Genomic DNA, 15,165 nt, shown 5'->3' on the forward strand with positions numbered 1-15,165 from the left:
ATGTGAGACTGGAGACAGGAAAGTTCTCACTCACCTCCCGGTCCAGCAGCGCAGGGGACACCACTGTGACAATGTCTCCCTTCTCAGGGTCGATGTAGAACATGTTTGGGGAGGGTTTGGTGGGGGTCTGCCTGAGGATGTTGTAGCGCAGCAGGGCGTTGTCCGTGCTGGCGTCGTCGGCGTCGAACGCTGCCATGCGCATCACCGTGGTTCCTGGGGAAAGGGCACACACAGCAGGCACTGAGCAAAAACCCTCTCACACTGAGTGCTTCCACATGATATCTAGGTTGCACTTGTGTTCCTATTATCTTTACTTTTTGTTTTTGTTCTTTTTTTAAGTAGGCTGGAAGAGACCTTCAAGATTGAGTCCAGCCCAGCCCCAACACCTCACCTAAACCCTGGCCCCCAGTGCCACATCCAGGCTTTGTTAAACACACCCAGGGATGGTGACTCCACCACCTCCCCAGGCAGCCATTCCAGAACTTTATCATCCTTTCTGTGAAAAACTTTTTCCTAATATCCAGCCTATATTTCCCCTGACACAGCTGGAGACTGTGACCTCTGGTTGTGTCAGTGCTGCCTGGAGAAAGAGCCCAGCCCCAGCTGAGCACAGCCACCCTTCAGGGAGGTGTAGAGAGTGAGTACTTGTTATTCAGCCCACAGAAGACTCATGTGCTCTAACACAAATTCCCTGTATCTCTGTGCTTTGAAGCCATCCATGGTAATTGCATTTCACTAAATGAATTACAGGTGTATCTCTTCCACTTTTAATTCTGCAGGCAGAAAAGCCACAGGTGGCTACAATGAAAACAACAATACTGAAATAACAGGTATGTATTTGCATGGTGAACTGTTGCAGTTCAAAATGTATTGGATGTCATCTCTGTCAATAAGAAATGTTGCAATTATTAAAGCCTACATTGTTCCAATTTCAATTTGCACAAATTTATGAGCTTGTTTCATGAACATCCATAAGCCCCCCATCTCTATTGTCCCACTGTCCTTCCAGTGCTGAAGGTTTCTCTGACAGGAAATTCCCTGAGCACACAGTTCTGCTGCAGAGTGCAATAAGGGAAATGCAATTCCCTTCACAGATTCCTAAATGCTGTGCAGAGGAAAAACCTCACTCTGTTTCTTTATCACAGTTAATGGAGAGAGGACAGAGCTGCTGCCAGTCCCATGCTTAGGAGGGGAGCACATCCTGCATCCCTGGATCAAGGATTGTCCTCTCCCCAAGACAGGCAGCCCAGAGCAAAATTCTGTCAGCATTTTATCAGCTTTGAACAGTACACTGAGAAACAAAGAGAGAGCATGAGACACCTGGCCTGAACCGTGATCCCTAGACCAAAATGATTTCTTCATCAGTTCATCTGTAACTCTAAGTGTAAGCATTAGTTTGAAAAGCAATCTAACTAAATAATATATGGTCACAGCAAGATTAAATATTTCTGGTAATATTGAGCTGAAGACAGAATGAGATTCTACCAAATAACAAAAAAGCCATGATCAAATCAATAAATTCATTTCAATGTTAAGTAACAGATTAGTGTGAGATATTAGCAAACTATAAAGTAAGAAATCTAGGAAGGGATCCAGTCTTTGGCCTAAAAATCCCAACTGAAACAATTTATCAGATTCCATGATCTACACCACTTCCATTTGCACTGACATCATTATCTCCTGTGTGAATCAGTGTCAGTGTGAGCCATAATTCTTTGCTACAGGTCAATTCTTCTGTGGGAACTCACCCTTTCTTTTCCCCACAGACTGGGCAAGTATTATTTTAAATTATCATGGTCACCACATTTAAAATACAGCATTTAAATATGCACATTAACTATATAAATTTAATATATAAAATATTAAATATAAATATATATATTATATATATTAAATATATAAATTTAAATACAGCATTTCATTTCTTCATAGATCTGCAAGACCATAGGGTCATTCTTCAGTATTCACAGAGACTTCTGTGGCAAAATGACTACAAGAGGTAAAACCTGATACAGACAGGGCCTAAGACATTAGATTGCAAGTGCCTCAATAACAGAAATATGCATCATTCGTGTACAGTGAGTTTGTTTTGGTGAAGGTCTTGGATTTAAAAAATCCAATGAAAATGAAATATTGTGGTAAAAATAAAAACAATCCCAGTCTCAGTTATAGACTGATATAACAACTGCCTGTTCACTGTTAAACAAACTCAACTGGCTTGTTTAGATACATTTCTTCTTTTCTTTTTTCCCCTTTTGTTGTAGTTCTCAGAGTACAGAGTGCTGCCTCTTCTTGTAGTGATCTTGAATATAAGCTCTCCAAGGTGTTATTTTATTTCTACTTTGGGCAGAGTTACCCCCTTGAGAAAAATAGCAGAGACCTGACAGCATGTTGGTTTTATTCAGCAGTGATTAAAGGTCAGACAGCTCAAAAAGAAGCTTACCACTGGATACCATGCCATGTTTTCCAGTGTTACAAGATGATCCCAGCCCTGATATTTTCACCTACTTTGTGTGAGACTGATTGAGAAGAAAAGAGAGAAAAGAACTGCTTTCTTTTTTGAAGAATTAAGATTCACCCTCTTTTCACAAGCGCAACACAATGTGCTGGTTTTTAGCAATTTATCACATTTTGGAGATTTTTTATATCGATGTTAGATAACATGTTTCACAAGGGTCTCTAAATCACAAGGTTTCAGTGAAATAAATAAGGACTAAGGCAAACCTCAAAGGACCTTTAAGAGTGCCCAAGTCCATGTGAAATTAAGTGGATTTCAGTACACAGTGGTTTCCTGAAGAATGCACTTTAATATGATGCCATACTCAAGTACAGTAGAAAACATTTTGAATGAATACAAGGTTGCTATTATTATAAATCTATTAGATGAGCTGATGCTCAGCAGAGATTTAGAAACTTATTACAATATATTTTCAAGTAGAAATCCCATTTATACCGTTGTCCTACTGAAATATTTCTGATGATAAAACAGTGGAAGGCACGTGCAAATTTTAAGATCTGATGTAAATCAAACTCTCATTACTCTGGCATAGGACTGGCTTAACACAATGGCTGAGTCTGACTCTGATTTGCCAGCTGCAGTTCTTCAACCTTTCAACTCACTAGACATTATCTTGTTCCCTGCAATCAATTCTTTGGTGCATACTGATAAGAATTCCAGCAACTCAGATGAGCAGAATTTTGCATCCATTTTGCATAGAGATGCCAGCTCCAGGAGGAAAGCTGGAGAGAATTAGATACATCTTTTTTCTATGCTTCTCTCAAAAGTTTTGTGGCACTGGTTTCTGGTTACCATCAAAATGGCATTTAAATCTAATTTTAAAGTTATTCTATTCTCACAAGTTGTCATTATGTGTAAAAAATGCACATAAAATTTTGGGCTGTCTTTAGATGTTGTTTTGTATTAGTACAGGTTGTCTTGGTCTTTTTTTTGGGAATCAATACAGAAAACTGCACCCCCATGTGCTTCATATTTGTGGCTGATGCCTCAAAAATCACAAGAGCTTTAATCCAGCAGTTAAAACACACACCTGGAACCCCTTTGGAGAAGCCTAATAGTTACATTTCCAGGGAAGAAATTCCCTATCCTAACTGAGGTGTCCACAGAGAGAACACAAACCACAAATTGGGATTGGACCACCAGAAAGGATAATGTTTATGCAGAGATCTTAAAAGCTTAGTGGCCCAAATGTATGTTTTGAAAAGCTCTGCAGCAGGCATCCAGTCCAAAAGAGCTTCATTCAAGATGCACACTTCTTCAGTATTCCTCCTTCATCATAAACTTTTATTCTTCATAAAAGATTCATTTCCCCAGGCCCATAAACTGACTACATTTAATTCAGTGTCATTTTACAAATACTTCCATTCCTGGCATCAATCAAATGCAGCTGCCTTTCAAACCGCAAAACAACAGCTTGCTACATTATCATGTTAAACAATGTATATAAACTGATCAGGCTGGGGAAGGAATGTCTGCAAAATCAGCAGCTTCTTCCTTGTGCCAATGACGCACAGAGATCCATGGAGGAAACTCTCCCAGGATAGCTGCACTTGTGTCTTGGTGTGTCTCGATATTCAGGGTTTGTTTGCCAGCCTTTCTGGCTGAGAATTGCTCAGAATTCCCAGAATCACTCAGAATCTCCAGAATCACTGAGAACCTCCCAGAGTTCCTCCTTGGTCACACACAGATCCCACTCCCAGGCCATTGCTCCAGAGGCTGCAGCTATCAATGTGTTGGTTATTTGAAAATATTGGCAAAATCTCCCCTTAGGTACCAAGAAGTAAAATTTAACACATGCATGGCTTTGGAGTGGTTGGAACAGAAGGTTTCTTGGGAAAATCTCTTTGGTGTTTAGTTAATAACCTCCTATAACCTGTCTCACTCTTTTTTTCTTTCCTTCTCTTTCTTTTTTCTGCTAAGATGTCAAGAGAACATTACTACTGAACTTTTATTTATTTACTATATGCAGCTGCTGGGTTTAAAAGAAGGACTGGAGAGGAGTGGAAGTGAGGCTTATCTCTAGCCTGGTGAAATGTGAATAAATGTCTCAAGCCTACAGCCTTAAGAGAAGAATGAATCTGAAGACCAACAATAAAATATTAACCAGTTTAAGGACTGAAAATATTTAACTTTATGAGCACTACAGAGCTCAAAGACTTCACCATGGAGTTTTCCCAGCTGATTTTCACTCTTTCTGTGGTTCTCCACTATATATTCAGTACATTAAATGTTTTCTACATGTGTTACAGAAAAGGAAGGGCTTATTCTTGTAATTAACATAACTGCCCTGAAGAGTTGTGTTTCCACCTTCTCCACAAGTTCAGCTGTGTTTCTGTACATGATAACAATCAGTTGCACAATGTCACATTTTGCAGAAGTGCAGCTATTTTAACCCAAGAAGGAGGACAAAGAGTGAAAAATGGGATGAAGAAAGAAGAAATCAAGAGGGTTACCTATATCACTAGAGCCCAACTTTCAGAAACTGGAACAAAGCAGGGAGCCCTCCTGACAATGTTCTCATCATAACTAATTACATGTTTGATTATCATTTTGTACTTTCAGACAAAAAGCCCCAGGGGAGCAAAACAAATGTAAGAAAAAAGGTCTATTATGGTTCCAATCAAGGGCATTTGAATTGCAATTATGTGTATCACTAAAAACTTCAAGGCCTTGCTCAATAAAGAAGATATTTAGTGAGAATCATTGAGTTCAGGCTTTGAGCACATCTTATATTTGTACAGGGCAATAATTTTCTACCCTGTAGGGCTTCCTCACATTCTCTATTTAGATGTCTGGCAGGTTCTTTCAAACTCTAGATTAGATGGCATCACTGAGCAGTACTCTGGGAATGCCACTGTACTGCAGCCAGCAGGACTGGAAGGGTGAACTGGTGAACTGTCAGCTCTGGAATGAATAATAAACAAACTTCTCCCAGTACACAAAAGAAACTTCAGTAATATTAAGTAGAGATGAAGAACTGTCAAGAATTGTTACTATCTATAGAGAGCTAATGCAGTCAGAAGCATATAAATTGAGTAAGAAATAATGGGACATTCCCAGCTGAACGTTATGACAGAACAGAGAAGATGTATGGGCAGGTCAACCTTTAGCAATACTGGTATTTAACCTTTCTTCCCCAGGAACAGCACAGTTGTTTTGGCAGAATGAATTATTCACTCCTGGGATGTTTGGAACATGACTTATACACAGTCCTGTCCCCAGCCACACTGCAGACTCTGTCACATTGTGAGAGCAACGTGAAGAGCTCTCAGGTATTCTCTGCTCCAGGCCAGACATTGATCTATGACATGTCAGTAAGGGAATTTGCATTAGCTGGAGTTATGTGACATAGATCTTACTTTGGTGTGTTGTATTTTGTCTACAGTGCTGTGGATGTTTCCTTCTTTAGGGTAAAACTGTGTGGTGAAAGCATGGAAAATTGTTAGCCCCACCAAGGATTCCCAAATTGTGGTTTTTGTCTGTACACGCCAGGTTATGACATTTTGTTGTAGCATATTCATACTGAAATTTACCTCTATCTGTGCAGATACAAGAAATTGTGAAGAATGTAATTTATTCTTTCAGAACACCAAGATCCCCTTCACAGATTTTGTGTTGTACAAAACTCATTATCCCCAAACAAGATAACCTACACTTTAGACTCTGTGCATCTTCCCACACACAAAGAAAAAAAAAAAAAGATTAAAAAATGCATGAAGACTTTTGTCTTAGAGACTGCAGATAGCATGAAACAGGTATTTGCATGAGGAATAAAATCAGTGAAGTCTCATTTCCTACCTAGTACTGTCCAAAAGTTCATCCTCTGAATGGATAAGATGTCTTTTAGAGGGATCACAAAAATAACAGACCTAAAATAGCTCAGCTCCCCCAGTTCCACTCACCACTTCTCCCCCTTCAGCAAACAATCCTTCCTTGCCCAGGCAAGGGGAATCCTTCACACTTGTTCATTTACAGTCTCTCCACATGGACTGGGAATTGCAAGCTTAGTAAAAGAGGACTTAAAACAGTGGAGATGCAGCTGAAAAATCCAATATTCTTCCCCCAGACATAAACAGGCTGCAGGTTTAAGCAAATCACCAAAGATTTTTTTCTTAACCAGGATTCTCTCTAAGCAAAAATGTCACACTCCCATGTCTGTTTCCCTTCTGACCAGCCAAGTTTATTAAGAAAAGTCATGAATTACTTCTTGGATCATGACCATAAGCTATAAAACGTCCCACTGTTCTAATATTCTAAGCACCAATTCATAACATAATCTTATATGTCAGATCACATAATTCATAAAGCAATATAACACATTCTCTTGAAGTAAATGGTTTAATGTAAATGATGATATGCTCTGAACATTTCACAGCAGGCGAACATGACAGAGCAGTGATTTATGAGTGAAAGAATATCTATTCAACATACAAAGAGCAAGATTCAGCCCCAGGCATGACAAACACAAAGGGCCCACGTTCTCTCTGGAGTTTGACTAGCACTAGAAATCAGTCAGGAAAACCACAGCAAATAGTAACGAGATGAGACATTTAAACATCATGAAAATCAACCCCGTCAAAACAAGGCAGGAGCATACTCAAAAAAGATACACAAGCCTCTTTGCTGAGAGGTCAGATGGAGAAATTTCCAGAATGCCTGCGTAATTCATCACCACAGGTGCATTTGGCCAACTCTGCAGGAAGGCAGCCCAAATCCCAAGAGGAGTTTGGTCAATGCCAGCTGAGCTCCAGGCCACCGCTGCCCCAGGGGAGTGCTGAGCTCTTCCCTCTGCTTTTATCAAACCAGCAAAGGTAAAAAGCCCAAAACTCAGCACCCCCTGCCCAAGGTACCCTGCTCAGTCACTGGGCCCTTTGGTCTGAGCTGCCTGATGATGCCTCAGGTTTTAGCTTTTATATTTTTCACATTCTGTGCTGCTTTAGTGTGTGGGTCTGAGCTTCCCATCAGGGCATGGTGAGCTCTGTGCACAGAGCAGGGACACAAAACAATTCCTGCTCCAGCTGGGCACCAAGGACAAATGATCCAAATCTCAGCCCAAGAGCACAAACCCCGTGGGCTGGAGAGAGAAAAACAAGCAGGATGGGACTGGATGGGCTAAAGCTGGAATTGGACACTGAACTGCAATGTGCACATGGAGCAGAGCTGATCCCAGGGAGAGACCCCGTGAGCGCTCGTGCATTTTGGGACCGTTTTGGGTTGTGCTGCCCAGGGTGGATCCATTGAGGACTTTTAATAAATCCCTGCTTTATTCTTTGGCTCCATCTAGTCTCTGTTCTAGGTCAGCCTTCTCAAGGCATCACTGACAGCTGAAGGTTTTTGGCAGAGATGCTCACAGCTCACACGATGCACTGTGCTGTTTTCCCAGGTCCCATGTAAAATTGGAATTGCCTGCAATCATTCAAATTTGATTTCAGGCATATGCAAGCTGTTTAAATGCAGATGCAAACTTTATAGTCAAGGGTAAGCAGAAAGCTTACTAAAAATACATATTCTGCACTTATTTCTGTTTTATAATCCAAATGTTTTCTTTCAGCTTTTCTTTACCTTTTCCTTAATACTTTCCCATTTTTTACCCTTCCCTCTTTTCTGGGGGGTAGAGTTCTGGCCAGTCAAGGCAAATTGTTAATAGACAGCAACTTTTAAAGTCTTACAAATAAATAAAACCTGATTTAATTTTCATATCCAGAAATACCCATGAGAAATTACCTCTTGAATGTGGTAGAAAGCTTCTCCTAAACTTCATGACAAGAAATAAACCAGGAAAAAATTAGATTAATCATTTAACTTTCTCCCTCAAAACAGAAGCTAATATCCAGTTTCTCCCAACCTCTAAGCAGGGTAGCATTCTTAATCAAGATAAATGTAGAAAAGAAAATAGAGGTTTCAGAGACTTCACTTAGGTTAGTAAAAAAAGATTGACAATTATTTTCATTCTGAACTTCTGGGAGGGAACTGACCATCTTTCACTGCAAAGCCACTTCCACCTTGTCTCCATCCAGGCCAGTCAAGCAGAATTAGAATTCTGACAACAGAATGGCAACAGAACCAAGAACAGATCCTTCCCTCAGCTCTCATTAAACAGAACACTGCTGATCACTGGGAACCCAGCTCACATCCATCAAGCCAGGAAAGACTCTGAATTTGGAGGCCAAGCTGCACTTCCCAGTTCTCAGACAGCCCAGGTATATCTTATCCCACAACCCTTTCACAGCAGCAGTGTCCTTTGGAAAGGAAACTTGGGGCACTGGGAGGGAGGGAGCAGCAGTGTTTTTTAAGTAAGGAGTATATTCAAATCTAATAATGCTTGATAATGAAAATGAGAAAAAATATTTTTTCTTTCATTCCAACAATAAATTATTCGAAATTGGGGAAAAAAACCCCTCAAAATGAAACAGTCTGATGTATGGACACTAAGTGCCTATTTTTTAAAAACACTAAAAAATTGCAGTCAGTGGGAATGGGGTAATAAGAAGCCCAAGCTGCACTCTGTGTGTATATTCTGCATTAGTACTTGCGCCAGAACAACAACAGAATGGAGAGATTTTCCTAAGAAGGGAGCATTTCCACAGATTTCAATAATCTTTTGATCAGGGCCACACTCACAGATGGAAGATCTCATTCCATAAATTACCTACTTTTGTAAAGGACTTGACTGACTTCTTACAAATATAAGAAAGGCAGCAATTAAACTCGCCCGTCTCAGTGGGCTTTAATCAAAACCACGTCATTACTTCACAGAAATCACTTTGCACTATTCTTCTATGTCCAAGTAGGGTACCTTGGCATCCTTCCTGATTAAAAAGTAATAATATTATATTTTAAAAGGTCTACTAGTGCAAGGTCAGTCTTCCCCAGTTGGAAACATTTTAAGACACTGGGCCAGAATTTCTGTTGATCTAATTCAGCCCAGCATTACTAAAGCAAAGATTTATCTTAGGTGAGGCTGTGGAATACAGGATTGACCTTGAAGGACTGTATTGGGTATACATAGGATTACACTGCCTTTATTCCCTTTTTATCTCCCTAATTTCTCAAAAGGATGATCTGTGATTTTTTTTTTTTGGTGCCTCTTCTACTTTGGTCCCTTTCCCTTCTTGCTACCAGCAATTTACACAAGTATCCAATTTTTCACATGGATGTAGGATTATGAATACACAGCACCATGGACTTCAGCAATTACTGCACCTGGGAAATTCTCATCGTTACTCTTTGCCTGTTAACAAATATGAACTGGTTGTGCTTTAATCTCAAATTACAAAGTGGAAATAGAAGTGAACCCAGCCCTGTTAGCCCTGTGTCTGCCACTGGGGCTCTCAGCACCTACATCAATCCAAAATTAACCCAGATGAGCCAAGGGTGCTTCAATATTACAAAAGCAGTGCTAATGAAGGGAGAATCAGATGTCCTAATGAGGAGGCAAATCATCTCATAAGGCTTCTCTCTTCCTCTGCAGGAACAGAGCACACACTTAATTCTGATGTATTATTTCATCTTTGTATTGATTTCATAGCCAAGTCCCAGCCATTTGATCTATTAAACATCTGAGAGTTTTTATCTGAGGGATAAGTGTTTCCATCATAATACAGGATCTTTTTAGGTGAGTTTTGTTTTTCTTCACCTCCTTCTACAGCTGAACTCCTGGATAAATTATTTGGTTGGGCTCGTAGCATCTGCCCTGTTGAATTTATTTAAATTCACCCTCCCTGAGCAATGTTTCATAATGGACTTCACTGCTGGATCCAATAAATAAACTGGGCAACTGCTCCCTGTTCTTAATTCAGAGAATTGCATTAAGTCCATTGCACTTTTCTGGATAAATCATATCACAGATGCAATAATTCCTATTAAAACTACAAACAGAAGTGGAAGATTTGATTTTAAGGTCTCAAAGTAAGTATGGAAGAAACCCTTAGTGAGGATCATAAGGAATATATCCTTAAAAAAGACTCATTCTTCCTCCATGCATTCTCCTGAACCCAGTTCAACAGCTTCCCACAGTAAAAGAGTTCACAGGAGGAAGGATGAACACCCTCAGTTATTCTGGAAACCTGCACTTCAAATTGGCCAGCCCTTAAATCAAGTCCCCACAGCTCATTCCCTAAGAGCAATAACAGAAAATGGAATTGTTTTCTGCCTTTTTCCCCATCTTGAGATTAAAGTATCTGCACGTAGAAATCTTTGCAGTTCTTCTTCAAATGATCTTTTTGATTAAATTATATTTTAAAGCTGCTGATAGCGGAATTTAATAAATGATTCAGATGCTGCAAGAGTGTGCCCTGTGATTTTAAAACAGCCTTTGAAACTCTCTTGTATAAATCACAGGTTTCAAAACCATCCATATTTGTAACAAGAATACAATTTGGGGTGTGTGATATATATTTTCAGTAGGGATCCTGATATTCTTTCCTGAATTAAGTCATTGATTAAATCACTTAGTTCAGCAAGTGTGATTACTTTCACTCAGTTACAACCACTTTAGGCTCAGATATCCAGTCTTTTTTATAGTCACTAAAGAGGGACTGGCAATTTTGGATGCAGTTCATCCCATTCTAACATAAAAATTTAGGAAAGGTGAGATAAAGCACCTTTGGAAGTGATTCATTCCGGGTGAAATCTGACTCTGAGAGGGCACTTAAAATATGTGATACACTCCCATTGATTCTGCCATAACTACAGGTGTGGAAAGCAGGGTTAGAATAAAGTGGTTCTCCTGTAATTTTGTTCTGGCACCACAGACTCCAGAACCCTTTCTCTCCCCATCTCAGGACTGCTTAGGGCTGAAGGGATCTTTGTTCTGCACAACTTTACAGCCTCAACCCCTGCAAAGCAGAGCCCTGCAAGGATTAAAAGCAGCCCAAGATATCCCTGGTTTTATTCCCTTAGAATTGATGCATCTTGTTGGGAAGGGACCTTAAGCAACAAATCAAGTTATTTTAACTCTGTGTGTAATTGATTTAGTACTGAAAGGGCTACATTATGTCCCTGCAAAGAAAATATGAGCATGGAAAAGCTTCTGCATGTCATAAACCATCTAAATATTGACTATGAGACTCCTTAATGTAAAATTAATAATTAAGCACAGAACAGGTCACAATATATCACTGGGTACTTAGAGATCATAAAGATTTGTGGAGCTGTGTGCAAATTTGGGGTCATTAAGTCACGGGCTTGCTCAAGTACATTTATACTTTATAAATGCGCATATTGCTTCTTGGGCAAAAAGAAAACAAGCATCAGTCAGTGGGAAATCATCCTAAAAAAGGAGACCCAAAGAGAGATTTCCAATTTTCAAATTTCCAGCTCTCCACTGGATACTTTTCCACAACCCTCATCCTGAACACACTGAAAATTCAAGTTTTCAGCTCAGGGCTCCAGTGAAATCTTGTCTCCTGGGGAGAAGGTGGGTCTGGCCCCTGTGAGGGATGCCCTGGATGGGCCATCACAGGGGAGGGTCATTCCAGCCATCCCCTTTCCCTGTTTGAAGGAAATTGGAAGGCAAACGGGACTTGGGAGCAGACAGAGGTGCTCCTGCCTTGGGTTCCCTGTTGACATTTGCCCTCACAATTTCCAGTGTTGGAAATGTCAATACCAATATACCACAAAGTTCAAAGGCAATCTGTAAACACCATTGGTCAAACACAGTCACAGAGTTTCCCTTCAACCTCAGTTCTTTTGTAATTTAGAGTGGAGCCCTGATTCAATGTATGGAAGAATGAAAATTCCAAATGATATCAACCTTCCGAGTACAAATCCCTGAGAGCTTGAGTGGATTTCTTCCATGCAAAACTTCAGTTAAATAATCAAGTAAGAAATATTTGACTTCAAACCCCTGTGATTTATTTGTTTGTTTTCCCAGTAACTTACATGAAATCCTACTTTCTAGGGATGTGAACTGTAAATCTCCCCAGCAATCAGCAAGGTCAGGAATTGAGTCAGAGTTTTGGTCTCCGAGGTGTCTGCTCATGTCCATCCCTGCCCCTGCCACGCACTTCTTAATTAGATCATCAATAAATTATGGTATTTATGCAAACAAAGGGTTGATGATCACAGAATTCCCACCACATAAATTCCCTGACTTTTGGCAAGAGCAGTGACTTCCAAACCCCACCCCAAACTTAATACCTACTGAAGAAAAAAAAAAGAAAAATTCAAGCAAACAAAAATTCCCCAAACTGAGCAAATTTGATACCTTTACTTTATAATTTTGATAAAGATATACATATCTATCTTATATAATTATTATATGTATTTTATACAATTATAATAAATATAGAAACTATATTTATATATTGTAGAAATATTTATTATATATATTATTTATCTTATAATTCTTTTATGTCTGTTTACCTACAGTGAAACCCTTATGGCAGCTATAAATGAGCCACGATGATCTGTGTCTATGGATTATGTGTCAAACTGGGAAAATTGTACCTTAAATCACAGATCCATGACAGATCTGGAAAGCCTAAGAGGAAAGAGGCATTCCAGTGGCAGGTACCAATGTCAAGTGAAGTTATTCTGTATTTTTAGAGCATTACCAGGAAAATGCATTACATAACTGCAAACACTTTTTTTCTGAGAGCTCGCTTTGCTTTTTATCCCAACGTGCTGCTTTAAAGAGAGAAGAGTTTGTGATTTCAGTCACTTCCACTCCACCTAAGGAGTGACCCAGGGACAGAAATCCCAGCAGATTTCTCCCAAGATTCTCTCACATTTTACTTTCTGTGCCTAAACAATCAGATCTGACGATGAGCTCTTTGCACTGAATATCTCTGTTGGCACAGAACAACTACAAATTAAACCAAATGGGTAATTTGCTAAAGCAAATAAAACATGCACATTTTTACAAGTTTCCCACTCACACAGAATACCAGTAAAGTTTAAAAATGTAAAGAAAAAAATCCAGCTGTGTATATCCATTGCCTTCTAGAACTACAGAACTGGTGGCAAGTTGGTTATATTGTTAAAAGCACAGAAATACAGGTGCCAATAGAACTGTGGAAAAATTGAGGTAGGAACAGGATGTTCTTAAAGAAATTAATCTCTAAAGATGTCAGACGTGATTTTTTCTGTATATATTTTCTGATTTTTTCAGATTTCCCTGGTTAGTAACTTTTTATATGTATTAAAATATACATATTAACCCCAAAGAGAATATATTTAATAATGCATGTTAAGACTTACACAGAAGCATTTATCTCTCTCTCTATCTAATACCAGGGATGTCTTTTGTCCTTGAAGTGATCATGGATTAAGACTAAGTTTTACTTGAAACTTTTAGACACACTCAGATCTAAAAGTCTATGAAAAAAATCTAATGTTCCATACAATTTTTATTATATTAAAATAAAAGAATTTTATTTTATTATCTAATTTTAAAATTACTAAAATAATTTAGGGTTTTCTAACAAAGAAACCACTTGTGCCTTCTGAGCCTGCCATTCTCTCAGTTCCCTGTACCATGAAACACTGTGGTCTTGTAACAAGTATTTTATTTATTTGTCACAGGTGATAAATATGTGACAAATATATATATATATTAATATATTTTATATAACAAACTGGTTATTCTGATGTTTTGCACGCAATATAATACAAAACTGTTGTTAGCTGAATAACTCAGCTGCTTGTATCCTACAGGAATAGCTTCACTCTGGTGCCTGGAATGCAGCCTGGGCCAAAATTCCCTCCCTTGGTTGGGAATCTGCTGGATGCTGGGGCAGGAAATGAGAGTTTTGCAAGAAGCACTCTTCCCACCTGGGTTCTGTACTAAAGAAAATGGGAAGTGCTGCCATTCTCTGCTTAGGTTTTGTCCATAAATCATTCTTTTGCAGAATTAGGAGGTAGCAGAAGCTGCAGCAAAGCACCATTGATGTTTCTATTCCAATTTAGCAATTTCAGCAGCAGTTCAGGGCATCATTCAGCAGCATCCCACTTGCAGAAGGACTTGGTTATGCTAATTTCAGAGGGGTTTTAGCACATTTACATGCAGGAAATAAATTGATGAATGTTCTGTGGTGTGTCAGTTGTGGAATCTCCTGTGTGCGCTACTGGAGCTCCACACACAGCTGGCTTCCAAGAATCTTCTTTTTAAACTAATGCCTTGCTCACTGATCTGCCAAGGTCTGGGCAGTGGATAAAAATGTCTGTGTGAGACATCATGAGGGTGTTCCTCCACCAGGATTTGTGTGGAAATGTTGCAAAGTGGCCCCAGTGTCCAGGAATTAGAAAGAAATTTACACAAAAAGAAGTTAAGAACATTTATCATTCTCTGTTTTTGTGCCTGTTCCTAAAGCAGTGAGATCTATGTACAAATCCACAAATTGCATTATAAATTACCCATGCTACAGTTGTTTATAAGCCATAATTAAAATCAACCCAGTGCCCCTCAATTAAACATTTATGGCAGATTTATTCAAAACCTAGTTAACCATTTATAAGGCACTTACATGGAAACAGAGTATAAATGATGAGTTTCAGTTTTCTGGGCAAGCTTTATAAAGCATTTTCATTTCATCTTCTGTCCTGGTTACTGCATATGGAGACTGTGCAATACTGGAAATAATTTCTGACAAGTTTGGAGTTCATGATGCTGGGATGACTCTGAATAATAGCACAGGAGCATTATA

The 15,165-nt window shown here is 39.2% G+C and overlaps 1 protein-coding gene across 2 annotated transcripts in view; it reads right to left on the reverse strand.

Annotated features, from left to right (window-relative positions):
* The window catches only part of CDH13 (cadherin 13), a 432,177-nt gene that overhangs the window by 127,329 nt on the left and 289,683 nt on the right, over window positions 1-15,165 (reverse strand). For both annotated transcript variants that reach the window (XM_041458638.1, XM_041458637.1), the window contains exon 7: window positions 35-213. In XM_041458638.1, the coding sequence (XP_041314572.1) occupies window positions 35-213 (179 nt within the window). The remainder of the gene's footprint in view (window positions 1-34; window positions 214-15,165) is intronic.

Source organism: Pyrgilauda ruficollis, unplaced genomic scaffold, assembly GCF_017590135.1.
Source record: "Pyrgilauda ruficollis isolate IOZ18807 unplaced genomic scaffold, ASM1759013v1 scaffold13, whole genome shotgun sequence".
NCBI classification, from domain to species: domain Eukaryota; kingdom Metazoa; phylum Chordata; class Aves; order Passeriformes; family Passeridae; genus Pyrgilauda; species Pyrgilauda ruficollis.